This window comes from Mauremys mutica, chromosome 24 (genome assembly GCF_020497125.1).
Source record: "Mauremys mutica isolate MM-2020 ecotype Southern chromosome 24, ASM2049712v1, whole genome shotgun sequence".
NCBI lineage: Eukaryota > Metazoa > Chordata > Testudines > Geoemydidae > Mauremys > Mauremys mutica.
Window position 1 is genome coordinate 7,822,541 of NC_059095.1, and position 27,862 is coordinate 7,850,402.

Sequence of the window (27,862 nt, forward strand, 5' to 3'; positions counted from 1 at the left end):
CGGGGCGCTTCCGCCTCCGGGTTAAAGGTCGCGCCTGAGCAGGCCGCCCCCCCTTCCCCTCCCCGCTTCCGGGGCTGCTGTCTGAGTGTCCGGGACATGGAGCGGGACTGAAGGCGCCCCCGCCCCCCCTCCCCGCTGAGGAGCCGCCCCGGCCGGGGGAGGACGCCGAGCCCCGGGGTGAGTACGGGGGGGGGACGTCCCTCCCCGCCGGGGCTCTGACTCCCCCTCCCCGGCCTGAGGGAGGGGCGGGGTCACTGCCCCCCTCCCGCAGGGGCCCATGGCGCGGAGGGGGGGGGGCTCTGCCCCGGGGGCGGGGTGTCTCTGGCTGGGCCTCTGTCCCCATTGCCCAGGAGGATGGGGAGCCCCCCCAGTGCCTTGGGGGGGGGGGCTGTGTCACTGGCTCCCCCTCCCCCGATTTCCTGGGAGGAATGGGGGGCCTCGCCCCCATTGCCCTGGGGGTGGGGGAATGTCACTCTCCCCCCAGTCTCTTGGAGGGTGGGGGAGTCTGCTCCCCCTGGCTGCCTCTTGGGGGTGCGGGTGGAGTGGGGGGGTGAGGAATGTGCTCACTCCTTATATTCGCAGGCGAGCGTCGACTCACCCTTTTGGCAGCTGGGGCGGAGGTTACAGTGACACGCATTCCAGCTGCCCTCTTTGCCGGGCATTGCCTTGGCAGCCGGCTCCCTCCTACAGAGAAATAACCGCTTCTCTGGCCTTGCTTGTGACAGGAGCTTGAGCAGGGCTTCTCCGCCTTGCTGTTAATGCCAGTGGCTGTTGGCAGCTGCTCCATGCCGAACCCTATTCCTTTCTGTGCAAGTTCTTATTGATTTGCCTATTTTGGAGTAGGTAGGTCTCTGAGCTTCAAGACAACACAGGGAAACATTTAAGGCTGTTGGGCCTGGGGGTGACAGCATCTTTGTGGGGCTTGCAGATGCAGCAGCAGTCCAGGGTCTTGCTGATGAGATTATAATTGCCCATGTCCTCAGCCTCTCTGCCAGATTTCTGATTCCTTAGGCCCCATTAGTTTGGGTCATCTTCAGTTGGGAGCCATGGGCACTGCTGTGGCTCTTCTGCATAGAGTTTGATCCCCTAAGGGATTGTAAAAGGGTGTCCCTTGGGTCAGACCCCATGCCAGTCCTGATGTGGTTCATACGCACATCTAAAACTGTCCCCAAAATACTGGCTGTTTCTGCCTAGCCCCACTTTGAGCTTTCCGGAGTCAGGGAACATCATTGCCTGGAGCTCTCCCTGATGGAGAGGGCAAGTGAAATAGTCTCTGTACCTAGCCTCCCCTAGTGTACTGTTGGGTGGATAAGAGGTGGTGGTTGTTTGGACAGGCCCAAGGGTCTGTTAGTGAAGGCTGTTAGTGCTGCAGATCTGGGGCGTATTTACAATCCAAAGCTCTATGAGGGGGTGGGAGATGAGGGGGAGGTCCCATAGTACTTTCAGGATTTTCTTGGTTTACGGTTTTAAGGAGCAATAACATCTTGTAAATACCAGTGACCCTGGCCATTCTGTCGCAGTTATCAGGCTGTTGCTGAGACAGAGAATTGTCAGCTCTGTAAACAAGTGGGGGTTATATTCTTGGTGGAGCTGGTGCCTGAAATATATGCAACAGACTTGAGTACTCTCTCTAATCTAGGGCTTTACAGCAATCTGGGCTTTAAAGATTGAGATCATTCAGAAGATTTTAACTGGGAATTTGGCAGAAGAAAAAGCTGCTGACTACCTGTGTGGTTCACTGCATACACTGAGCTTTGGTGCTGAGGGGCTAGGAAATCCACCTCTTAAAATATCTGGGTATTAATATCCCATATGGGTTAATTGGGATGGAACTGGACTGCAAAGCAAAGATATCCCCAGGAAGCTGTTCGGTAGGCCCCAGGCTGTGTCAGCAACATGATTGATGGACGACTCCTTTTACAGTATTTCATTCCCATGCCAGGGGGAACTGCGGTTACATGAGATCTGTTCTTTCTCTCTCCTCATCTAGTTTCCTGTCGTGCCCAAGGCTCGCTGAGTAGTTAATGCAGAAGATAAAGAGGGTTCGTCTGGAAAACGAGACTGCAGGAAGTTGGAGAAGGTAACTTTCCTGGTCTCTATTGGGATCTTTGTGGCCTTTGGGACCAAGTGGTTAGAGGGCTACAATCAACATTCTGAATGAGTGATGGACACGATAAACCACCACCTGTTAATTCTGCCTGTGGCATCCTGTGTCCAACCATATCGAGAGTGCCTTAAATGTTTGAGGAAAATTACCTCTTTCCTACTGAATTTAGGTTCCAGGCTTTAAAAGGTCTTTGTCTGCATTTTTCAACCCTAATGCTCCTTGCTCCCCTACCTTTGCTGTTTCTCTTCAGCCTAACTTTATTAAATTTCCCCCCTCCCCAAAACCTGCAGCCATGTAACCTCGTCAGATGTGGCAGATTAAGCAGGATGGTAAAACAGTATATTCGGACGTCTTCAGACTCTTTTGTGTTGTGGTTGAGGAATACTGAACGTAGGATTAAAGGCTGACTGTCTGCTTCTACTGAGATCATCTTGGCTCTTGGGCCATGTCTATGCTGCAGGGTCTAGAGCAGCATATCTATGGTGCCGTAACTATGCCAGTTTAACCCCATTGTGTAGATGCACTCTGCAGCGATGGAAGGGTTTTTTCCATTGCTGTGGGAAAACCACTTCCCCGAGTGACTGTAGCTAGGTCAACAGAAGCATTCTTCCATTGACCTAGCTGCATCTACACCAGGGGTTAGGTCGGCGTAGTTGTGTGGTCAGGAGTGGGGATTTTTCTCACCCCTGAGTGTGTAGCTATGTCAGCCTAAATGTTAAGTGTAGACAAGGCCTCAATCAGTGTGTGTTCTACAGACAAAATTCACCAGGAAGGGGGATAACCCCAGGATCTTTTGGAGTGCCTTTTTCTACCACCTAATTGTTAGCTGTGGGGTTAGTCACTGTGGAGTGGGTGGTTGCAAGTATGTAAAATCTGGGTGTGAATGGACTGTCTTGAACTTAGGTCACTGAAACCTGATCTGGCCTTGAAAGCCCTTCTTGTGAGGAGCAGTGTTGTTTGAATGATCACGTCACTAACCTTGAAGAGGCTTCACCAATTGGGTGGGAATTAGCTGTAGGGTGGAATGTCTTCAGCTGCATGAAAGCTATTTTGTTTTACCAGCTGAGCAGACTTTTAAGATCCGAGCTGCAGTGGGATTTGGGAAGAGAGGCGTGTATCCAGGTCACTGCTCTATCCCTTTTTATATCCTTGTGTTCTCTGTGATGTATTTTTGATAGGCAGCAGTTTGCCTTGAAACACAGTATTAGTTGCTTTGAAGGGGAAGGACATTAGACTGAATTTAATTCCCCCTGCTTGGTCCTGCGTTCACACTGGACAGACTCAAGACTGTTGACACTCTGCAAAGTCTTGGGAGAAAGTTCCTCAAAGCTCGGTCCAATGTTCCATCACGTTGTCCGCTGTCTCTGCCACTTTGGCTTTACTTGTGCTGATTGGAAAGTACTTTTCTTTGTTTAATTTTCAAGCTGTGATTTGTTTTGTTGTTTGGCTTCAGGGTCATAGATATTAGGAGTAGTGGGGAGAGGTTTATTTTGAGATCCTCTTTCTGTAGCTTCCACACTGTATTTTGTTCTCTGCACCACTGAGACACCCAGGAATTGGAAGCTGCCATTTTACTATGTAGCTGTAACTTAATGGAGCCAAGCTGTATTTTAGTTCAGTGTTTCTGGCCTCGTGTACTGTGGTCTGGTCTGCTGGTTATGCAGAGCCCACTCCACTTACTGGGTCTCAGGCAGCAGATTGTGTGTGTGGTTTGGATTTCTACTTGCCTAATCTCAGGTTAGTCTCTCAGAATGAAGTCAGAAAGTAACAGATTAGAGGAGGAACTGTCAAGACTTCCCTTTTCCCTCTTGGTTAAAGGAAAAGAGGTTTGTGTGTTTGACATCACATGAGGTATTTATTCATTAAGAGGGCAATCGAGTTGTCATTGTGCTTGACCATTAAAAGGCATAATTCTGTAGGACGGAATACGTCTAATCGATAGTCAAATGAGATCAAGATGTAGGGAAGAAAACTTTATTCTGAAAAGGCTATTGGAAGGTAGTGGGGAGTCCCCCAGCAGTGCTGAGAGATTTCCTGGCAGAATCATTTGTGAGATAAAGTGGATTGAGATGAAACGATCTAACACTGGTTTATGAGTTAACCACCCACCCCCTACTCCTGCCAGAATCAAACTGGGAGAGGGCTTGTTCAGGTTCTGTGTGGTGCTGAGGCTGCACTTTCAGAGAGTTGGTGTATATTTCATGCAAATTAAATACTCAGGTCTGACAGGCACATGGTAGGATGTTCTCCTGTTGGAATGCAGATAAATCTCTTAAGGGGCCAGCTGCATTCACTCATTTAAGAAACATGACTTTAAAAAGGAAGTCTTGGTTAACTCTGGGCTGTTTAGAACAGGGGTCTTTTTTTAAAACTTCTGTAGACCTTATTTACTACATTGTTATATTGATGCAACATCCAAGATGGTGATTCTGTCAAGGTGATGAGACCGCTCTGGTTTCATTTATTTTACAGCAAACTGAAATCCTCAGGTACCCACGAATAGCTAAATGTCCCAGCGTAGGAGCCTTGACCCCATAAGATGACCATGAAGAAAGATGGTCCAGCGGTTAGGGTGTTAGCCTGGGACCATGGGTTCCATTCCTTGCTCCAGCACAGGTTACCTCCGTGTGTCAATTCCTATTTGTAAAGTAGCACTTGATAAAAGCATTGGCCTACCTCATGTGGTGGTGTGAGGATAAATACATATAAGATTGAGGTGCTCAGATACCATGTTAATAGGTAGGATTAGGAAATAATGAAGTGACTAGTGCTGTGGTGACTTGAGGGTGCCATTGCAGAAATGTCACTATTTAGAAGAAAATGAGTCTTGCAAATTAGCTTGCTCTTGGGTTACCTGGATCTATGCTCCCTGGGGCCCTGGTTCCACTGAGAATAAGGTCCCTACTCTGACTTGTGGGCCCTTGCCTCATCTGGAATAAGGTTGATCAAGGCTAATGTATCCTGCTTCATATACAGATGTTGGACTGTGCAGATCCCAGAAGTGACTAATTGCTGGAAGGGCCAAACTGGAACGTTTTATGACTATGGGAGATGGGTTGTGGGTTTTATATAATGTGATACTTGGGAAATCAATGAAGGATTCCTGCTGATTATGCAATAGGAGTCCAGGATATGCATTATTCCTGTGCCACTTTCCATTAGTCAACTTAATTCCACTGGTATCTTATTTTGTCATTTGTGCCACTTCACTCCTGGTTGCAGCAGCACTTCAAGTAAAGCAGGTGTCATGCCTTCACTAAACCGATTTGAGATGCTTATCTGATCTCTTCAGGAAAGGAAGGGGACTTTACTTCTATATTCCCACAGGTCAGAAGTTTCTCTGTGTGCTCACCCATACGTTGATGGTATCTTCCAATCAGGACCTATCCCATTTAAATGCCTGGAGAATGTTTCACTTAGGTCAAATGATTAAGCACTTGCTACACCAGATGCTTTCCTGCCCTGACTGATAACAGTTAACTTTTTTCCTGGAAGAAGTCCTGCAAATGAGTCTTCGGCTCAGTTAGCATCCTTTAGCAAGTTGGGCGTGGAAGATGGAGTATTCCTTTCCATTTGGTACTGTTTATGCTTAACTGGTAACCTTTATGAATGTGTAGGTAACTTTAGGATCTGTCCTTAGAAGGTAGCTGAATGCTCAGAGCTCCCTGTGAGCGGATGGAATGTGCCTAATCCGATTCCCCACATTAATTCATCTCCCCCACCTTCTTTCTCAGTTTCTTGACCAGTTCCGAGGGGGAAGAGAGGATGACTGCAGTGGATGCACTGTCAGACAACACTGAAGTGGTCGAGATGGAGGACGCGCCTTCCCAGTTCCTGGTGGAGAAGCATTCGTGGGATGGGCTGCGTGACATTATTCACAGCAGCAGGAAGTATTCAGGCATGATAGTGAACAAGGCGCCCCATGATTTCCAATTTGTCCAGAAAACAGAAGAATCCAGCCCACATTCTCATCGCCTTTACTATCTGGGTAAGCCTGGCTTCAGCCAGCCACCTTCCTTAGTAGGTCACCTTGATAGTCCCTTGGCAGAGCCAAACCCGTCTCTGTGTCAGGAGGGTAAGTTTTGTTGGCTGATGTCTTCATTCATCGCTAGGCAGCCCGGTACCAGAGAGGAAGGAGAAAAGAAAGGATGATCTTGTGGTTAAAGCACTGGATTGGGACTCGGATCTGGTTTCAGTTCCTGGCTCTGGTGTATGTTTCTTATATGATCTTGAGCTAGTCACTTAATCTCTCCATGCCTCAGTTCCCCACGTGTTAAATGGAGATAAACCTGCCTCTCTCCTACCCTTTGTTTAGACTGGACACTCTTCAGGGCAAGGACTAGCTGACTGCTTACATATAGTGGCTGACCCAAATAGGGCCCCAGCTTGGAACCTCTGTGTGCCACTGCCTCTTTTCATTTCTCACATGGACTTTGGTTTGGTCAGTTCTCCGAACTATGGAGTATTACCTCAAAAAAATGGGGACAATTTGGTTCTTTAAACAGGTTGGCTATCCAGGGACCTGATAACTCTCCCTATGGTTATTGTATCCTTGCAAGCCCAGTGCATTTCATTGATTAGCCAGGTGATATAAATTTTTTTTCAATAGAGGCAACCCATCAGACAGTCTTGTTGCTGTTCTGCCCAATAAACTGGAAGAGCCTGACCTCGCTGTGGGTGTTGTGAGGATAAATCTGTGCTTGTAAATGCTTTGACAAGAGGAAAAATAACTAGATAAGTGTTGGGTATTAATGATATTTCCTAGAGAAATATTCTGTTCCTTACTAGAGACTTGAGAGAAGGCAGATCTTTGTGCTGTACCAGTTTATAGTTATGGGCAGAACCATGATGTAACTAATAAGCAACAGTTAAATACAGTGGCTGGATTTTATAAGAGCTGGATAATTTTATGGTCAGTAACAATTAGTTTTACAGGCTGTGAAAGGGAAATATTTAATGCTCCAGGGCAAAAGCTGATCATTACAGGGCTCAGTAAAGAACTTTTCCCCAAGTGCGACACTCCACACAACTGACCATGTTTTCCTGCAGTGGGCCCATTTTTCTTTGAAGCCTTGGATATTGGATTTGATGGACCAATGGTATGACCCATTCTGGTAACTCTTGTGTGCCTGTGTCTGTTACTTATTGTAGTCCTCAGTACATTTTCATAGATAAATTAGTGGAATAGGCACCCTGCAAACAAGTTAAACAGATATGTGTTAAGGGGGGATGGGGAAGCATGTGGGTTCCTTAGTGAGAGTATGGACAGTAATGGCTCTTCATTAATTAAGTTTGTCCATATGTCAGAGCAGAATAGATGCATTAGATCCCTTTGGTGCTGGTTCTTTGGTGTAAGTGACAAAAGGTAGCCAGATAATTTAAGTACAGTAGGACTTCAGAGTTATGAACACAAGAATTAGGAACTGACCGGTCAACCACACACCTCATTTGGAACTGGAAGTATGCAATCAGGCAGTGGCAGAGACAAAAAAACCCAGAGCAAATACAGCACAGTACTGTGTTAAATGTTGAGTATTAAAAAAATAAATAAAGGCAACATTTACATTTTTTTGACAAGTTAAGAAAACTGTTTCTGTGCTTGTTTAAATTGAGATGGTTAAAAGCAGCATTTTTCTTCTGCATAGTAAAGTTTCAAAGTTGTATTAAGTCAATGTTCAGTTGTAAACTTTTGAAAGAACAGTCATAGTGTTTTGTTCAGAGTTATGAACAACCTCCATTCCTGAGGTGTTTGTAACTGAGATTCTGCTGTAGTTGGCTTATGAGTCTCATTTAATGTTAGTAATTTTTCTCCATAGTGTCAGGAGTTTCTAACTCATCTTCCTAGCTGAAGTTGCACAGTAGAATGACCATGATGATTCTAGTACCCAGTGTTAGATGATGTATCCATATGTTTGATGTTTAATGTTCATTGCTCCCCTCCCCAGGAAGATATATGGAACACAGGAACAGATTAGATGTTGGCCGACTATATCAAAGCAGTGTCTAGTAATTCGATTTCAAAAATATCTTAACTTCAAGGCATTCCCACACTATAGGGTAAAACCTTCCTACTCTGGGTACGTCTACACTACGGGACTATTCCGAATTTGCATAAACCGGTTTTGTAAAACAGATTTTATAAAATCGAGTGCGCGTGGCCACACTAAGCACATTAATTCGGTGGTGTGCGTCCGCGGTCCGAGGCTAGCGTCGATTTCTGGAGCGTTGCACTGTGGGTAGCTATTCCCTAGCTATCCCATAGTTCCCGCAGCCTCCCCCGCCCCTTGCAATTTCCGGGTTGAGATCCCAGTGCCTGATGGGGCAAAAATCATTGTCGCGGGTGGTTCTGGGTAAATGTCGTCAGTCACTCCTTCCTCCGGGAAAGCAATGGCAGACAAGCATTTTGCGGCTTTTTTCCCTGGATTGCCCTGGCAGATGCCATAGCATGGCAATCATGGAGCCTGTTTTGCCTTTTGTGACTGTCACCATATGTGTGCTAGATGCCGCTGACAGAGGCGATTCAGCAGCGCTACACAGCAGCATGCTTTTGCTTTTGCATGACAGCAGAGATGGTTACCAACCATACTGTACCATCTACCAATCCATAAATTGGTAAAAAGATGATCATGGTTACCAGTCCTTTTGCACTGCACCATCTGTTGCTGTCATAAGTGCCCCTGGCTGCTCTTAGCCAGGGGCGCAAAAGCCAAAATTGGGAATGACTCCCTGAGTCAATCCCTCCTTTATGGTATCAAAAAACAGAATCAGTCCTGCCTAGAATATGGGCAAGTGTACTAGATAACCACTGTATCATAGAACCAGAGAGCACAGCTGCTCTGTGTCAGATCCTGCAGGAATGATGAGCTGTATGCTATTCACAGGGGGTGCTCCTGCAACAACCCCACCTGTTGATTCCCCACCGGTAGCCTTCCTGGGCTACCATAGCAGTGTCCCCCCACTTGTGTGATGAAGTAATAAAGAATGCAGGAATAAGACACAGTGACTTGTTAGTGAGAAATGAGTGGAAGGCAGCCTCCAGCTGCTATGATAGTCCAGACAGGACAGTAAGAAGTGTGGAGGAGAGGAGCCCAACATCCCTCTGCTAGTCCAGGAGCAATTGAATCTTTTCTTTACACATGAAGGGTGGGGGCTGATGAAGCTCAGCCCCCTGTTGCTATGATGAAGACGGTTATCAACCATACTGCACCATCCACCATGAAAAATTAGGTGACTGACAGATGCTAGTCGGCATGGTTACCAGTCCTTTTGCACTGCACCACGTGCCAAAAAGCTCATGATGATGAGGATGGGTACCAGTCGTTTTGCACCATCAGCCACCCATGGCGGGGGGGGGGGGGAGCAAGGATGTTGGTGTTGAGTGCTGCAGCATCGCGTCTATCTGCAGCATTCAGTAAAGATAGGGTGACATGTTAAATAGTCAACGAGAGGATTTTTTCCCTTTTACTTCTGGGGTGGGTGGGTGGGGGTGTACATTGCCGAGCTATGCCCTGAACCACCATGGACACTGTTTGTTTGACCCTAGAGGCACTTGGAGCTCAGCCAAGAATGCAAATGCTTTTCGGAGACTGCAGGAACTGTGGGATAGCTTGAGTCCTCCAGTCCATGAGCGTCCATTTGATTCTTTGGCTTTCCGTTACGCTTGTCACGCTGCAGTGCGCTGAGTCCCTGCTATGGCATCTGTCTGGAGAATTTTTAAAAATGATTCTGAATTTCGTCTTCTATAACGGAGCGCTGATAGAACGGATTTGCCTGCCCTTACTGCGATCACATCCGCATGGTCCATGCTGGAGCTCTTTTTTTTATTTTGATTTCGGACTGCATCGCCACCCGTGCTGATCGGAGCTCCACGCTGGGCAAACAGGAAATATTCAAAAGTTCGCGGGGCTTTTCCTGTCTACCTGACCACTGCATCTGAGTTCAGATTGCGGTCCAGAGCGGTCAGCGGTGCACTGTGGGATAGCTCCTGGAGGCCAATACCGTCGATTTGCGGCCACACTAACCCTAATCCGATATGGCAATTCCGATACTACTACTCTCGTTAGGAAGGAGTACAGAAACCGGTTTAAAGAGCCCTTTATATCGATATAAAGGGCCTCTTGGTGTGGACGGGTGCAGCGTTAAATCGGTTTTATGCTCCTAAAACCGATTTAAACGCGTAGTGTAGACCAGGCCTCTATTACAGCCTCATTAAGCTGGGGTTGAGTTGCCCGTTCTATTTGATCCATACTGCATTAGGTAGGTATTGTGAAGAATCTGATTCTAAGTTAAGAGATGTGCCTGTTGACGTTTCACCAATATGCTTAAAAGCAGCATACCAGTATTTTCCCACGCTTAGCATAAGTATTGCTTTCCAAGCATCAGTGTGGCTCTTATTGGAGTATGCCCATTGAGGAGGGGGGAGAAGCGAGTAAATATTTTCTATTCGACCTTTGGAAAACTTTGATATCAGAGCTGAGCATCTTTTCTACTTCATTTAAGGACCAAAATACAGAGTATTGAAAACTAGGGGACAATTCTTTTACAGATACTGGTTTATCATAGAATATCAGGGTTGGAAGGGACCTCAGGAGGTCATCTAGTCCAACAGTAGAGAGTCGTCATAGATAATATTAGTGCAGTACGAGAATATCCATAGATGGATCTGAGGTTCACAGGTTGTTGTTGTCATGGCCTTGAGAATGCATCTGTAGTATTATCTGTGTCCCTGACTGCAGCCTGTTCTGTCTGAGCATGTTAGATCTTTCCTGGGCTGTTCCCATAGATTCTCGTGTTGTATCATGGCAGATGCTGCTTATATTAAACACCACATGCTCAGCATTTCAGTGTTTCTGCATCTCTGAAGATTGTATGCTTATAAGTTGCTTTGCTTCCTGAGAACTTATAAATATATTTAAATGTTAATTGTTGTAAAGTGAATTTAGTGACAGACTAACAGGCTTGGAGACTGAAGGCTTCCTTTCCTGCACAGAATAGATGCTACAGGGACAGTAGCATGGGAAGCTTCCCCCACACGGCATCCTGTCAGCATACTGCAGCCTTGATCTAGAGTGTCCCCACCAGTAAAGGTGAAAGGAAACATTCATTGTCTTTGGTGCCTCTGCTGAAACTGCCAACAGAGTTGCCAGCTGTTAGGTTTTTGATGTTGGAAATTGGACCGGCACAAATAACTTCATTTTACCATGGCCACTGAACAGCCAGCATATAGCAATGCCTTTTGGCCAGTATTAAACAAAGCCACATTTGAACCTGGTCTCTAGGACCTAAAGCTGTAACAGGCTGGCTGTGTTTGTTAAAACGCTCTTTCCGGTTAGCAGATCTTCGTTGTGCTGAGGAATGTTAAGAGGGTTCTGCTGACTCGGACACGCACAGCTACAGGGGTCAGTTCTCTAGAGTGAGGATCTAGGGTGGCGGCTGAGCAGACTGTAGAGAGGAACCCTAGGAGCAGCCAGAGCTGGGAGAAGGTTTGAGTAGGACTTAGTCCTGTTGAAAAATTTGCATGTTAATAAAACTAAAGCGTTTGGACCCTATGCAGTAAGTAGATCGTTTAAAAGCAGGTTGAGAAATGCACCTCTTAAAAAGCCCCTGAGCCATCTAGTCTTCCTGAATATTTAAGAAAATGGCCTTGTTTATCTGCCTTTCCTGGGTTAGTCCTGGCTGACTTCTCTGAAATTGCCATGATTGTTTTGTTTTGTTGTTCCATACAGGGATGCCATATGGTAGCCGGGAGAATTCCCTTCTTTACTCAGAGATTCCCAAAAAGGTACGGAAAGAGGCCCTGCTACTCTTGTCATGGAAACAGATGCTGGATCACTTTCAGGTGAGGAGATGCAACATACTCTTTGCGGTGGTGGTGCGTGGGGACCCAGGCTGACAGTAGGATGTTGGAGTGGTAGCTGGTATGTTGGAGTTCAGTGAAGTGGCATGTAAGGCAGGAACAAGGAGCAGGGCTTGGTGCCGGGGGCATGGCACTGGTAGAGTGCTGTGTAGGGAGATGTCTTCTCTGGTAATACAGGAGAGTGGCTGGTGTGCCAGGCACGGGGCTGGCAGTGAGAGCATGGAACAACAGCTGGCAGGGCAAGGACTGGTTTAACACTGTACCTAAGTCTCCTGTTGCCTGCAGTCTACCTCCAGTTATAAACCAGTAACATAAACTGTTGGGAGAATAGCACAGAGCTCTGGCTGTCCTGGCCGGACTCCCCCACCTGCCCTCCCTCCGTTTGCACATTGATTACCATGTTTATTTTTGATAACTTTGTACTTTTATCAAATGTGTGGAATAAGGATCAATCTGCTGCCTGCATTCTAAACATACATTGCCCGTTAGACTCACATAAACCAGATTGAATTAGGAAGGGAAACGAATTCCCCCTCCCTGTCTTCACAGGGGCCTGGTGTTCTGGTACCATTAATAATTCGCCAGCCTCAGCAACAAGAGGGTGGAAGATATGGGAGTGGCTTTTGACTTCCCAGGTCTTCTGTTAAGCAGAGATTTCAAGTGCCTGGAACTACACTTGAATCTTCTCAGAGTCCCTTTGAAACTAACTTAGGATTCCTGGAATAGCAGTTGTTTGCAGAGCCTGACTTGGAAGCTGTATATGAGAGGACACGGATAATGTCATTAGGTGAATTGGCTGCTCCTAATTTGCGTAAGCAAGCGGCAGCTCTTCCTCAGTTTTAAGGTGGAGGTGCCATTCATAGACTACAGGTCCGAGCCTTTGGCTCAGATCTAGATGAGGACATTGCAATTGGAAGGTCATGGGGGTGTAGCCTTCGTGGGCTAAAGGTGGCAGTGGCCGTGCTGTCGGACTGCTGGCTGCATTTGCCTAGTGGGTTACATTCTAGCCACTCCTGGATTAGCTGGTCTCATTAATAAAGTGTTGCCATTCCTTCAGACCTGCAGATTGTCTCTCTCTGTCGTTCGCAACCAGGCAACCCCTCACCATGGGATGTACTCTAGGGAAGAAGAACTCCTGAGGGAACGCAAGCGTCTCGGGGTCTTTGGAATCACTTCCTACGATTTCCACAGCGAGAGCGGCCTCTTTCTTTTCCAGGCCAGCAACAGTCTCTTCCACTGTCGAGATGGGGGCCAGAATGGCTTCATGGTGGGTCCGCTAATGGCTCTGTGGGAGGTTTGAGGGATTCCGCAGCTCAGCGTGGTGTTCCCATAGTGAATGCCTCTTGAGTCAGACCTTGGCTCTGGTCTGCCATCAAGTCTTGTTTTCTTGGTCTTGGTTCCCTTGTGGGTGGGCTGGATCTATCCAGGAGTTTGTGCCTTTGAAGCTGAAAGCAGAATGGGGAACATCCTATGCCTTATTTCCCCAGGTGTCTCCAATGAAGCCCCTGGAGATCAAGACCCAGTGCACGGGACCGCGAATGGATCCCAAGATCTGCCCTGCCGACCCCTCTGTCTTTTCATTCATCAATAACAATGACCTGTGGGTAGCGAATATTGAGACGGGAGAGGAGAGACGGATGACTTATTGCCATAAAGGTAACCGGAACTGCTCCTCCACATCTGGAGGCGAATCACCTCTTGCGGCAAGAGTCTGACCAGAAGGATTTACTCCTCTGCTCTTCTGTTTTCTTTTCCATCTAAGTCCTCCTTCCCTTTCTGGATCCCTCTTTCCATTAACTTCAACCGCTCTCTGCTCTTTTTCCTCTGCAGGTTTATCCAATGTGTTAGATGACCCCAAATCGGCAGGTGTAGCCACATTTGTCATCCAGGAGGAGTTTGATCGGTTCACAGGGTACTGGTGGTGCCCCACAGCCACCCTAGAAGGTGAGTGTTCTGCTTAACCCTGGAGAGACCAAGCTGCATTGGTAACATAATTACTGGCCCCTGTAAGGTGCCGAGTTCCCAGTCATTCATTATAGGATGTGCACTGTGTGCTGGTAAATATTTGTGTGAATAGTTAGTAGGTGTGGCATGACCCTAAGGGAGATGTGGAAAACCAGTAGGCCCAGTATGTGCTGCTGTGGTGGTCCTGGCAAGCCGACACAGTTGGGGAAACTGCGTGACGGCAAACAGACCAACCTTGTCTTGTCCTAGGTTCAGAGGGTTGGAAAACGCTGCGGATCTTGTATGAGGAAGTGGACGAGTCAGAGGTGGAGATAATTCATGTTCCTTCACCTGCCCTGGAGGAGAGAAAAACGGATTCCTATCGGTACCCCAGGACAGGTCAGTGAGGTGCAGGGGAGTGACTAATGCAGCTGCTGCCTCATGCAGGCTGAAGCATCAGCTGTGCAATAGACTTTGCATTAATCTAGATACTTACCAGGATTTAGGGGAAGGTCCATAAATTTTCAGGACAGTCTCTGAATCTGTCAGCACAAAGTTCATTGCAGGAAGGACAGCTAAAGTCCAACTTAAGTAAAGGGATTGTTACGAGATGGAGGGTATCCCTTTGCCACATTGCTGAAAATGCACTTGGAATCCCACCTTCTCCATACTGGGAATGCTTGCCCATGCATTCGTTCACATGGGCAGGCATACTTCTCCACACATGGAATCTCTTATCTCCACACCAGCAATCCCATTCCACAGGTGTATATCCACACAGAGCCAGATAGCATCAGGCTCAGATTTTTATTCTCCATAAGCCTGGGATGCTCAGACCGCTTGCCATCTGATAATGGCGTGTTCTCTCATTGCTTCTTCCTCTGCAGGTAGCAAAAATCCCAAGATCTCATTAAAACTGGCAGAGTTTAAAATGGACAGCCAGGGAAAGGTAAGTATGATTACTGCAACAGGAGCGACAAAGAGTCCTGTGGCACCTTATAGACAAATGGATGTATTGGAGCATAAGCTTTTGTGGGTGAATACCCTCTGATACTTGCAACAGGAGGGTTCTCCCGTCAGCATAGGTAATCCACCTCCCTGAGGGGCGGTAGCTAGGTCGACAGAATTCTTTTTCCGTTGACCCAACACTGTCTAAACCTGGTGTGTGTTCGGCTTAGCTACATTTCTCAGGGATGTGAGTTTTTCACACCCCCTCGGAGACAGAGCTGGGCTGATGTAAGTTTTCATTGTAGACCAGCCCACAATGTTGGAACATCCTAGTTTTTTAATACTCTTTTTTTGGTCTCTTGTTGCAGATCGTGTACGCTCAGGACAAGGAGCTGGTACAGCCTTTTGCCACATTGTTCCCTACGGTGGAGTACATCGCACGGGCTGGATGGACCAGAGATGGCAAATAGTACATAGGTTTTTCTACCACACACTACCCCCCACCAGTTTACTGAACTATTACAGCCACGCAGTGAAGAAATTTGCCTCTCACCTTTCACCATAAAGGCCTGGTTTTAAACCCACAAAAGCCAGAAGCCTTGGCTGCGCTTGACTCAGCCCCTGCAATAATACGACCTTACATAGCACATGTAGTAACTGACCAAGTGGAGTACAGAGTGAAGGGCTTCACGTTTTCGAGCTTTTGTGGGTTTTAAGCTTGCCACAAGTGTAAATGACATTGGTGTATTAAGTGTGACCCTCTCTGCCCTGGGAATTCAATTAAAATTCCATGACTAGGACAGTTAACCCATAGGCACGTGGACAAAACACTCCTGATAGGAAATGAGAACATTATAAAGGGTCACATCGTTAAATGGATCAATGATTTGTCCTGCTGCTCTCTGTGACCATGCCAGATGCATTAGAGGAAGGTGAAAAATTCCCACAATGCACCTAGTCTTTTGTGCATTCTGTATATTGGGAGAACTCCTTTGTCTCTGCAGGGACCTAGCTTACACTTCTGGGACGTTAGTCTCTCAGCTGGCATAGCTATACAAGTGTTAATGGTCATAACATCCAGCCCTGAAGGACTGAGTGACTCTGTATTGGGGAACTTCTTGTTGTTTGGCTAGATGGGAAGGGGCTCTTGTATTGTATTTTCTAAGGTGTGCCTGGCAGATTTAGCTACATGGTTCCCGACATGCTGTCCTTTGACAGCATATCTTTGTTTCCAAGTACAGCAGAAAAATAGTCCAGAGACCTTGGAGGTGAAGGTCCCAGCTCAGTGATTTGCTTTTCCAAGTACAAGAATCACGTCATGTTCACTTTTCCCCTTCCCCCACGCAAACCTGGATGAGTCTCAGACATCCTATGGCTCTTTTTTTCTTTAAAATTGTTACAGGACCCCAAAATAGCATCTGAAAAAAAATTCTTTCCTACTAAAATCTCTTTAATTTTGCTTAAAAAGCTTGCTAAGGTTTTGGCAGGCTTCAGTCCAGATCATTCTTGTTTTGGCTATTTATAAATTGTTTTCAGAAGATGTAATTTCTGTGGCTGATCAGTAACTGGAGCATGTTGCTGCACTTCCCTTTGGGCCCGTTCTTGATTAATTCACCATGCCCCTAGCGCTAGGTTTACTCAGCGTTACATAGGAACCACAAGGCAGCCTTCTACTTCAGGATACAAGTGCCATGCACTAGGGCTCATCGAGGGAGGCAGTACTCGTGAGTTTATGAAATCAGGTCATAGTCAGCAGGGTTTCGTTCATGGGAGAACCTGCTCCTTCATCTTTCCCAGTTTTATAAACCTCTTCTGCTGTGGACACAGGCCTGAGGGGTGTCCAAACCAAGTAACGATGACCTGCCTCTAGCCAGGAGGACCACAATAGAGCACCACTCCTGATTGATCGGCTGTCTCCCTTGAGAGACACGGAGCTGAGACGGGCACAACTCCTTCAGTTTGCACTGATCTTTGGCCTGTTCCTTTCCCCACTTGCATAGCCAGGCAGTAAGGAAGCTGCAAAGTGGTTATTTTAGCTACTCGTTTTGTTTTGGAAGCTCATGATAAAACATGTGGCCCTTGCTACCCGAGGAGAGGGACTGCCCACTGAAAAGTTAAATTCTAAAAATGCAGCTCTGCTAACTGAGTTTCTTTGTAAATTGCCGTTCTAGCAAAGCTCCCAAACAACCTGCCTGTATGTTACCCGTGTACAATACCCATGGATGTCTTGGGATTCAAATGTGTATGAGTCTTTCCAATAAAGATGCAAGGTTGGAATGAGGAGGAGCCTAAATCCCCTCCTCAGCCGAGGAAAGGCTAGTGTGTTCTTGACAGCCGAGATCTGTCCATTTCACCTTTGCTAACTTTTCTTTCCCAGTGCCTGGGCCATGTTCCTAGACAGACCTCAGCAACGGCTCCAGCTAGTTCTCCTGCCTCCAGCGCTCTTTATCCCAGTACCAGAAAGTGAAGAGCAGCGCATCGAATTTGCCAAAGCCGTGCCAGAAAACGTCCAGCCATATGTGATCTATGAAGAAGTCACAGATGTGTGGATAAATGTAAGGGCACGGGGCTGTCCCAAATTAGAAACAGGCCTCTGGGTTTTTTCCTGTCCTCTTGAGTGTGAGACGTGCAACCAGCTTGGCCTATGCCGATGCTGATAATGTCCATGGTTACTCTGGCCCATGTCAAACTCTTGATTGTTCGAAGGACTGGTAGTGGGATAATAACCGTCACCTCTGGGTTACTGGTTCAAGCCTAGGTTGGAAAAGACAATTCATGGCAGTTGAGTGGCCAGAGTGAAATGAGTTAGTGAGTCTGACTCTTAGTAGATGTCTGTCCTCCTTGCAGACATTAGCTGTGGTGCTAATTGACTTCTTTGTGACCGTTCTGGCAGAGAGGTCAAGGAGTGAAGGGATCTTGAAGAATGAACTATCCTCAGCCCTAGAATTGGTTCCTCTGTCAGGGTTTAGGTAGTTGATGGACACGGGACGAGGGGACAGAGTTTGCATTCTCTGGGCTATCCTTGTCCTGTGGATAAACAGGACTTCAGTCCCCGGGGCTGTCAGTCTGACGCAGCTTGGTGTTAAAAAATTACACGGGAGGGGTGGGGGTGGAGGGCATGTCTGCTGGACATGGGCATTTGAAAGGCCTCGTGGGATCACTTGCGTCCTGGGGCCAGATGGAAAGGCCGACGTGCCTGGTTTTTTGCGCACGCAGGGCCGTCCTTTGGTGCGACGGTAAGTGAGGATCCGGCTTTCCCCACCATCTGTCATTTTGATTTCCCAGGAAATTGCATGGGTTAGTGTTGGCTCCCTAAGCTGTGCTTCTGCTGGGTTATTCCAGCATTGCTTAGCATAGGGGCTGCCCGGCTCATGGTGCTTTCGTCCATCTCTTGTCTGCTAGGTTCACGATATCTTTTATCCTTTTGCCCAACTGGAGGGTGAGGAAGAAGAGCTCCGCTTCATCCGAGCCAACGAATGCAAGACCGGTTTCTGTCACTTGTACAGAGTCACAGCCATCCTAAAGCAGAGCAGCTATGACTGGACTCAGCCCCATGTCCTTAGCGAAGGTGAGAGCAAATCCCCTCCCAGCTCGGAGGAATATTCCCCCTCCTTTCGGCCTCACCCTCGTCAGGAGGGCGTTTCTGAATGTACTCGGCTCTTGTACTGTGGCGGTGGGGGATCTATGTCTCATCCTTGCACTCCCTCTTTTCTAGAAGACTTCAAATGTCCTATCAAAGAGGAGGTTGCCCTGACCAGTGGGGAATGGGAGGTGTTGGCGAGGCATGGATCCAAGGTACCGGTTACCTTTATTTTCTCTTGCAGTGCTCTGCTTCTGCACTCACTGCCCACAATCCTGGCATGTACTTTGTGCTACAGGCTCTTGGGACCAGCTACAACCATTTAGACTTCATTTTGTTTCTAGTTTCCTTTTTTATTGCTGCCTTCGCTTCCCCCAGAAGCACTGTAGCCAGGTGCACAGAAAGCTGATTGCCTTTAATCAGGTCTCTTATTGCTCCTTCTGGGAAACCACGTGGGTCAGGCCATAAAAAGGAGTAGAGTGAGGTTTAATAGCCACAAAGACATTCTGTGCAAACCCATCGTGGGGCTGGATTGCAGCATTTTAACCCCAAAAGGCATTTGGGAATCGGGGACGTTACCTGGTGCTTGGAATTATCCGCTTCCATCTAGCTGATCCCTCTGCAGAGCGTTTTGAGAAACAGGCTGGGGAATTTAGTGTGATGGTGGAGAGGAGGGAACTGTATCTACAGAATAGCCAGATAGGTGTTTTATTAGCCTGCTATTGACTTATGGAAGGCCCGGTTCCTTTCTGCTTTAAGAATGAGGTGGCCCTCAACCTAATCGCTCTGACCCAGTCGGTTTCAACTGAAATAACGAGCCTGTCTGCTGAGCCCCAATTAACTTGGATTTTCGCTCACCTCCCACTCTTGAGGGCATGCAGCTAGACTCAGCAGCTTTTCCCCACTCTGGAATTAATCTTCTGTCCCTCACACAGAGAATCCATGTGGGATGTGCTGTTTGTTTTGGCCACAGTATTGTTCTGTGCCACACGATGGCTGAAATTATACTGGCAGCAATTATTTCAATGCATTTGTCGCTCTGCAGGGTTCTATCCCTGTCTTCCTGGCTAATGTAGACGGTTCCCTCTCACCCCCTCGGAGCACCATGCTGGCCAAACTCTGCTGCAGACCCCAACCAGGCTGGGCTAGGAATAGCATTCAGGATTCAGAAACCTTAAGTTCCCCGTGAAGTTTCTAAAACGGGCCGGCTAGCTATTGTGGATGGAGCTAAACTCTGCTAGCCCTAGTCTAGTCTAGCGTTACAACTCTAATGCAGTGTGACCTCATCCAGGCTGGCTGGCCGGAGCGTTTTAGAAACGGCGTGATCTGGAGCCATGATTAAACAGAGACATGCAGTTGAATTGGGTTTGGGGTAGTGGCTATGCCGCCCCCCGCAAGGAGCGTAGAGCATGAATGTATAGCACGGCGGTTGGACAGAAATGTTGGAGGTGCGCGCTGGTCAGGGGAGCAATGCTGGAACACTGGGGAGATGCATCTGTGCTTAAACAGGGTTTCAGGCAGAATGAACAGAGCCAGAATATCCTTTTTTCCTGGCTTTGCTCTTTGGCACATAGGCACAGTGAGGCTCCCCTGGCCAGCTGGCTGTCTCTTCCGGTGCAAAGGACTGGGCTTTATCCTGGCTTCTAGAAGCACGGTGTATGTTCTGTAACTTACCAGATCAACAGACCGTGTGCACTAACCATTAATACCACAAGCACCCCGTACTGCTGTGATGTTTGATTTAAGCTGACTTTATATATGGAGATATACCTATCTCATAGAACTGGAAGGGACCTTGAAAGGTCATTGAGTCCAGTCCCCTGCCTTCACTAGCAGGACCAAGTACTGTCCCTGACTTTGCCTGGTGACAGATCGTTGCAGTAGGGCAGGGAGCAGTCAGCTGTTTTCCTCTGACACTGAGCCCTCTGTTCTCTTGGCAGATCTGGGTGAATGAGGAGACGAAGCTGGTGTACTTCCAAGGCACGAAGGACACCCCATTGGAGCACCACCTCTATGTGGTCAATTACGAGTCCCCAGGCGAGATTGTACGGCTCACCACACTGGGCTTCTCTCACAGCTGCTCTATGAGCCAGGTCTGTTTGCCCCGTCCATAGGATATCACGTAGGCTCCCTATCTTCCGGCTAGTATGAGTCCTGGCTAGTAATGATCCATGAGGGCTCCCTTAGATGCCATGGCTGCTTGTGACTGCTCTGCTGGACTCTGATGGGAGTGATCCAGTGCCTACCATGATCTCCTGATGAGACTCCATAGATGCCATCATGGGAAGTAGAGGTCCGTGCTGGTGCTCATTTGGAAGGCTCCATGATGGACTTACTCCTCTGAAAGAGGAGTGTGATGTTAACATGCCCCAGAGAGGAGTCCTGTCTGGCTCATGTGGCAGGATGGTGACTGAACCATGAAGGCATGGGAGGGGGGCTTGGGGCAGGGGGAATAAGCATTGGCTAGTTCTCAAGGCCCTGATAGGGATACAGACCCCCCACTGAAGTGGCCTGAGGGAATAACCATCTTTGCTTAACCCCCATCAACTGTTTCTTGCCTGTAGAACTTTGACATGTTCATCAGCCACTACAGCAGCGTCAGCACCCCGCCCTGCGTGCACGTCTACAAACTGAACGGCTCAGCTGACGACCCGCTCCACAAACAGCCCAAGTTCTGGGCCAGCATGATGGAAGCAGCCAGTAAGTCTGTCCCGATCCCCTCTGTGCCAGGCGACCTAGCCAGGAGAGCATCACTGATACCAGTAACTGAACGTGATGGAAGGGGAGAGGCAAAGACCATTAGATGGCAAATGGCCTGGCTAATTTCCGCCCTGCCATGGTGAAGTCGTGAAATCCTTGGGGAGAGATCTCTTCAGTGGGTTGCTTGGCACAGACTGGGCATTGCTGGGGCCAGAGGGCCCTAATGCTATACGTTGGTACTGCCCACCTCTTGCAGAAGTTGTCACACACCTTAAAGGGTGCCAGGTTAACGGCTGCATGTTAACCGGGGGTTCTGGACTGTGATGGTCTGCAGAGACGGGTTGGGTGGGGATCCACTGACTGCTTCATCCAAGGAATGTGTGTAGCTGCTGGCTCCTCCTGTACTCCTGTTTTTGGTGCTCATAAAGAATTATTTTCAGCTCACAGCAGCTGTTGCACCCTGCTGGGAAGGCTTTCTCCCTCCACCCCATCCTCCTCTCCCCTTACAGGGTCACGCTGGAGTTACAGTGGGCTGTGCACGGTACGAGGGGCTCGGTGCACAACTTGGTGAAGTTTTGTAATGGGTTGTCCCTGCGCTGCGGGTGGTCAGTTCCCAGGTGCAGGCAGACTGGGGCTCTTGTAAAGCAGGTTTTGCTAAGATCTGGGACAGTCTGTTCATCCAGAAAAGGAAGGTGGGGAGGGACCCCTGGTCTGAGGCACGTTGGGCAAAGGTTGAATTCCCCTGGTTTGGGCTGGGGAGGATGATGAAAGCATGTTGTCCTTAGCTTGGTAGCTAGCGTCTGAACTGTTTCCCGCAGGCTGTCCTGCAGATTACATCCCCCCCGAAATCTTCCACTTCCATACCCAGTCGGACGTAGAGCTCTACGGGATGGTCTACAAACCTCATAACGTCCAGCCTGGGAAGAAGCACCCCACGGTGCTGTTCGTCTATGGAGGCCCTCAGGTAACGACCCAGCCATGGCCAGGACAACAGCTGACCTTGGCTCTCCTCCGTGAGCCAGGTGGTGCCATCCAGGGCAGAGCTCTCCATAGCTCAGCTCTGCAGGATTGGAATTGGACAGCTTTGCCTGGAGTATTGTAAACCCCCTTTGGTGAACTGCAGATGGCTTCTCCCATTTAATCCAGAATTGCACAACTTCCCTAGTTAATGGCTTTTGCCCATCTGGCAAACTTGGCTGCCCAGCTCAGAACCTGATAGAATTTGGGAATGGCCAAGACTAGCTTCCTGCTAGTACAGAGCCCAGCCATGCTCAGTTGCTACTGTTGGTGAGGCGTGCGTAGGGCTGAAAGGCTAAAGGTTTCCCTGGGGGAACGTTCCACGTGCCTTGTCCTTTCTCCTGCTCTAGGTGCAGTTAGTGAATAACTCCTTCAAAGGTATTAAGTACCTACGGCTCAACACGCTAGCGTCTCTCGGCTATGCTGTGGTGGTGATTGATGGAAGGGGCTCTTGCCAGCGAGGACTCAAATTCGAAGGGGCCCTTAAAAACCAGATGGTAATATCCTGTTTTACAGTGTCTCCTTTCGCTTCCTTCCCTCTTCCTGTCTCTTACGCACAAACAGAGTCAGGCTGCTCTATTTCCCTCACTGCCTTGTTCGGTGTCTCTTCAGTTACAAGGGAGGAGACAAACTGACCTTACGCCTTCCTGTTGCCTCCTCCTAGGGTCAGGTGGAGATAGAGGACCAGGTGGAAGGTTTACATTACGTAGCAGAAAAATACGGGTTCATCGACCTGAGTCGGGTAGCCATACATGGCTGGTCTTACGGGGGCTTCCTCTCCCTCATGGGCCTTATCTGTAAGCCCCATGTTTTCAAGGTGAGTCTGGCGAGGGTCGGGTGTCCTTCTCGAAGTCCCTGCTGTGTCTGGGAGGAATAATCCCGGGCAGGGAGGACCAGGGCTCTGCACCTGTCAGTGGCCTTTACTCTTTGCTGCCCTTGGTGGCTTGTGGACCCAGACTGTAGTGAAGTGTGAAAAGTCCCTGCTGCTAGCATGCCAGAGCTCCTCCCCAGAATCAGGCAGCTCAGGCTGCATCACACGTACGCTCTGGGTTTCAGACCAGGCGTGGCATGCGGGGATTCAGGCAGGTGGAGTTTAGGCACTGTGCAGAGGGAGACACTAGAGTGTTCTGAGTCAGCTGATTGTTTGTTTGATCATAGCACCTAAGAGCCCCAGTCCTGGGTCAGGACCCCATTGTGCCAGGTGCTGTACAAAGACAGTCCCTGCCCCAAAGAGGTTTAATGACTTTGCATCCCCCAGCGACTGGCTGTAGCATAGCTTCCCACGAGACTGTTACTGCCAGCACTGGAGTAGTGATTTTAATTCTTGAATCGAAAGGAAAATAACAAATGGGGGAAGAAATTCACCAACCATCCAGACCTCTAAGTCCCTGACTCCCTGGTTGTGGGATACTCTGGTGCAAATGACCAGGGTTGGCAGGGGAGAATCACCACTTGCAGAAACAGATGCCCCCCGCCCTCCTCCCCCGAAATGTCCTAGAAAAGGAAAAATGAACCCCCCCATACCTGTTTGGCAGGTTGCTATAGCAGGTGCTCCTGTCACGGTGTGGATGGCATACGATACTGGGTACACCGAGCGGTACATGGATGTCCCAGAGAACAACCAGCAAGGTTATGAGGCCGGCTCTGTGGCGCTGCATGTAGAAAAACTCCCCAATGAGTGAGTACTGTGGGGTTGGATGCTTATAACTGGAAACCCACCCTCTGGGCACGTGCACTGTGAGGAGTGGTCGAGAAGCTGTAATGCTTTCTGGTGTGTGTGTGTGTGGGGTGCTGATGTTGTTAAAAAGCTCACAGGAATAGCCCTTCCTGGTTTTTTGATTGTGCCTTGGGTTCTCCTCCCTGGTTCCTGAAACTTGGCTCAGCCAGCACTCGCCAGTCAATAGCACGTCAGGTACACTGGCCGCCAGTTAGCATCAGTGAAGTCCAAGTCCCCCTGGGAGAAGAGTCCTGGCCAGAGCAGGACACATCTGGTTGCTGCCAGTCACCTTCCTGCTGGGCTGAGCTGAGCTGCCTTACTTGGAAGGAAGATCAAGATTCAGGAATAAGATGACCAGGGAGTCTAGCTAGAGGGTCTAGTTGGGGAACAGACTGTTCGGCTTGGAGAACATCTGTCTGGAGGGCCCTGAAGGTTTGTTTGGGTAGTTCCAGGCCCCATGTAACCTTATTTCTGCTCGGCTCATCACTGCCTTCTGCAGCGAGCCGGGGTGGCATTGTGCTCACCCACAGGGAAGAGGCAGGGCTCCAAGCCTGTGGCACTGCACCATGCCAAGTGGACTAGGGGCTGGCTGGCAGCTCCTCGCTCAGGGCTCCTGCAGGGCTCTGATTCTCATCCTGTCCTATCTCCAGGCCAAACCGCTTGCTGATCCTCCATGGGTTTCTGGATGAAAATGTGCACTTTTTTCACACCAACTTTCTGGTCTCCCAGCTAATCCGGGCTGGAAAGCCTTACCAGCTGCAGGTAGGAGGGACTGGAGTGAGGTGGGAAGGTCTCTTTAGCCTGGAGGCAGTGGAAAACTCCCCTCCTCCACCCCCCCAAAGGGTAAATATGAGTGGAGTGTGGATGCTCTTTCACCTGGAGAAGCAGAGTTTTCTCTCCTATGACTTCCTGTGGGACTGGCCAGTAGGTGGCACTCTGTCGCTGCTTGATGTACTGCGTGTTCCAATACTGAGCAGTAGTTTGGAATCTGGACTCACCCTCTTGGCTGGTGTTTGTCGTTCTTCCCCTGCACTCTGCGGCTGGGAATCTCACTTCCCCAGGTGGCCTCTGCCCTCTGGCAGTGGATACTTCTGCTGATGCCACTGAGTGGGCTACTCAGGCCTCTGGCTCGCAGATAGCATGCCACCGTAATGGAGCGCCGGGGTCGCTGTCTCTGAACCGTCATTTGCTCCCCTAAAATGGACTCCACCTTCGAACCGAGAGGCAGGCTAACGGAAGGGAATGGCTCCGTGTCTAGTTGGTAGCCGGTGTCAAGTGGAGTGCCCCAAGGGTAGGTCCTGGGGCCGGATTTGTTCAATATCTACATTAATGATCTGGAGGCTGGTGTGGACTGCACCCTCAGCAAGTTTGCAGATGACACTAAGTTGCGGGGGAGAAGTAGATACGCTGGAGGATAGGGATAGGATACAGAGGGACCTAGACTAACTAGAGGATTGGGCCAAAAGAAATCTGAGGTTCATCAAGGACAAGTGCAGAGTCCTGCTCTTAGGTCGGAAGAATCCCATGCACTGCTACAGACTAGGGACCGAATGGCTAGGCCGCAGTTCTGCAGAAAAGGACCTAGGGGTTACAGTGGATGAGAAGCTGGATATGAGTCAAGTGTGCCCTTATTGCCAAGAAGGCTAATAGCATTTTGGGTTGTATAAGTAGGGGCATTGCCAGCAGATTGAGGCATGTGATCATTCCCCTCTATTCAACATTGGTGAGGTCTCATCTGGAGTACTGTGTCCAGTTTTGGGCCCCACACTACAAGAAGGATGTGGAAAAATTGGAAAGAGTCCAGTGGAGGCAACAAAAATGATTAGGGGGCTGGAGCACATGACTTATGAGGAGAGGCTGAGGGAACTGGGATTGTTTAGTCTGCAGAAGAGAAGAATGAGGGGGGATTTGATAGCTGCTTTCAACTACCTGAAAGGGGGTTCCATAGAGGATGAATCTAGACTGTTCTAAGTGGTACCAGATGACAGAACAAGGAGCAATGGTCTCAAGTTGCAGTGGGGGAGGTTTAGGTTGGATATGAGGAAAAACTTTTTCACTCAGAGTGGTGAAGCACTGGAATGGGTTCCCTAGCGGGAGGTGGTGGAATCTCCTTCCTTAGAGGTTTTTAAGGTCAGGCTTGACAAAGCCCTGGCTGGGATGATTTAGTTGGGGTTGGTCCTGCTTTGAGCAGGGGGTTGGACTAGATACCTCCTGAGGTCCCTTCCAACCCTGAGATTCTATGATTCTATCACTTATTCCTAATTAAGGGCCATCCCTTTTGCTTCTGCGCAGATCTACCCCAACGAGAGACACAGTATTCGGTGCCCCGAGTCCGGAGAGCATTATGAAATCACACTGCTGCACTTTCTACAAGAATACCTCTGAGCGCACAGGCCTCTGCAAACTGTTGGACACTGACAGCTCAACTCTGCCTCCTGCCGCTGCCCACCCCAGCCCAAAAGCCTCCTCATCCAGTGCACAGATCACTGAGTGCCCACCCCCAAGCGGGGGTGCTGCCTCCAGTGAGGGAGAGGGTGGAAGTCACCCCTCCTGTTTCCTCTGGACAGTGCCACCTTCCTTCACTTTCCAGCTGGAGCTCTGCCCTGCTCAGCTGCTCTCCTCTCTGGCCTGGCTGTTAATGCTTTTTTTTTTTTTTTTTTTTTTGCTGCTCCTCCCTCTACGCTGGGAAATCAGTGGAGTGTCTCCAGAGGCTGAGGTCTGCCTCTTTTTCCCTCTACTGCACCTCCACTCACCTGCAAGAACTCCGTGCCTGTGCTGGAGATGGACGAGCCGAATCAGCAAGCTGCCTTAAGCCAGGAGGGAGAGGGTGATCCACTGCTGCGTCCTGTGGGGTCTGATCACTGCTGCTGCGTCCTGGCCCGTACGTGACGAGCGTCTGGGCCCTGGGATCTGAGAAGAGCTCCGTAGAAGCATGCAACACTAGTCGTTTTTTTTTTTAAATTAATTTTTGCATAGCAGAGTGGGGGAAGCAGCTGGGGTTGGCCACAGTTAGCATCCTCGGGCACCTTTCTCCGCTTGCCGCTCCTGGGCGGAACCGTGCCAACAGAGAGCCTGGCAGCTGAAGCAGGTCAGCACTCGCCTCTACAGAAACCGCAGCAGCTGGATTTTGCCACACACAATGGATATTTATGCAACTACTCCCTCCCCCATTCTCTCTCCTTCCCGCCCCTCTACCCTTTGTGCTGTGTCCCAGCCCTGCCTTCCTCTCCTCACCCATGCCCTGAGCTTTCAGACGTGCACTGAAATTGGCTGTGCTTCAGTTCTCTGCGGGTCAGTGACTGTTTCCCTCGCGCATCTATTTGGTGAACACTCTTCTGGTTTTTATTTTCCTACTCAACCGGAACTGCAGTTCCAGGGAGGGGGGGGTCGAGCAATTGCACCTCAGGGTCGCACCCACCCCCCAAGCCAAGGGTTCTGCCAGGGGCAAAGAAAAAAAGAAACCCCCCCCAATGAACCACATCAACTTGCCCTCGAGTATTTTAAGTGCGTATTATGAAAAGAAAATATTTTTATGGATTCTTATTCTTTTATAATTATGAGTGTACGATGTAGCGACTCATTAAAATATTGGAAGCAGACCCAGCCGTGCTCTCACTGGTCTTCAGACTGCCCGGCGAAGCTTGGGGAGGGAAGCAGTCCCTCGCCTGCCATGGCCGACGCTGCTGGCGGGGTGAGCGCCAAAGGCTCAGGTTTGTTGCTGAGCATTGGGAACGTATTACGCCCCTACGACATTCCTCAGGAGAACCATGAGCTAGGGGTTGAAATTGTGGACAGCTGGGACTCTTGGATTGTAGGCCTGCCCCCGGCTGAGTGCGGCCTTGGGGGAGGCCGGGTTGGAAAAGGTTGGCCTCAGGTCCGTATTGAAGTCTCTTAAGTTGCCTGACTCTTCAAGAGGAGCTGAACAACCAGCAGCTCCCACTGATCACTGGGGGGGTTGGACAGGCTTGCAACTCTGCACAGCAGGCCACATAG

At 49.1% G+C, this 27,862-nt stretch overlaps 1 protein-coding gene across 4 annotated transcripts; it reads left to right on the forward strand.

The window, feature by feature from the left end:
* Window positions 1-23: 23 nt before the first annotated feature.
* DPP9 (dipeptidyl peptidase 9) lies at window positions 24-27,482 on the forward strand. Of its 4 annotated transcripts, none has more exons than XM_044998869.1 (21): window positions 24-177; window positions 1,991-2,080; window positions 5,842-6,095; window positions 11,833-11,945; window positions 13,021-13,230; window positions 13,451-13,619; window positions 13,794-13,907; window positions 14,178-14,306; window positions 14,795-14,856; window positions 15,224-15,324; window positions 17,233-17,410; window positions 18,258-18,423; window positions 18,574-18,650; window positions 20,376-20,528; window positions 21,000-21,135; window positions 21,954-22,099; window positions 22,503-22,649; window positions 22,817-22,969; window positions 23,688-23,830; window positions 24,520-24,631; window positions 26,162-27,482. In XM_044998869.1, exons 2-21 carry the CDS (start codon window positions 2,025-2,027, stop codon window positions 26,252-26,254), a joined length of 2,712 nt encoding a protein of 903 aa, XP_044854804.1. In that variant the 5' UTR covers window positions 24-177; window positions 1,991-2,024; the 3' UTR covers window positions 26,255-27,482. The 4 variants fall into 4 exon arrangements, with proteins under 4 accessions (XP_044854804.1, XP_044854803.1, XP_044854805.1 ...); XM_044998868.1 differs by having other exon boundaries at window positions 26-177; window positions 18,571-18,650; XM_044998870.1 differs by having other exon boundaries at window positions 27-177; window positions 13,057-13,230; window positions 18,571-18,650; window positions 26,162-27,481.
* The last annotated feature ends 380 nt before the right edge of the window (window positions 27,483-27,862 follow it).

Coding starts and splice junctions, on each gene's coding strand:
- DPP9 (XM_044998868.1), top strand. CDS start 2,025: ATGCAGAAGATAAAGAGGGTTCGTCTGGAAAACGAGACTGCAGGAAGT. Junction 2,081..5,841: donor ACTGCAGGAAGTTGGAGAAG/GTAACTTTCCTG, acceptor CTTCTTTCTCAG/TTTCTTGACCAGTTCCGAGG. Junction 14,857..15,223: donor AAATGGACAGCCAGGGAAAG/GTAAGTATGATT, acceptor CTCTTGTTGCAG/ATCGTGTACGCTCAGGACAA.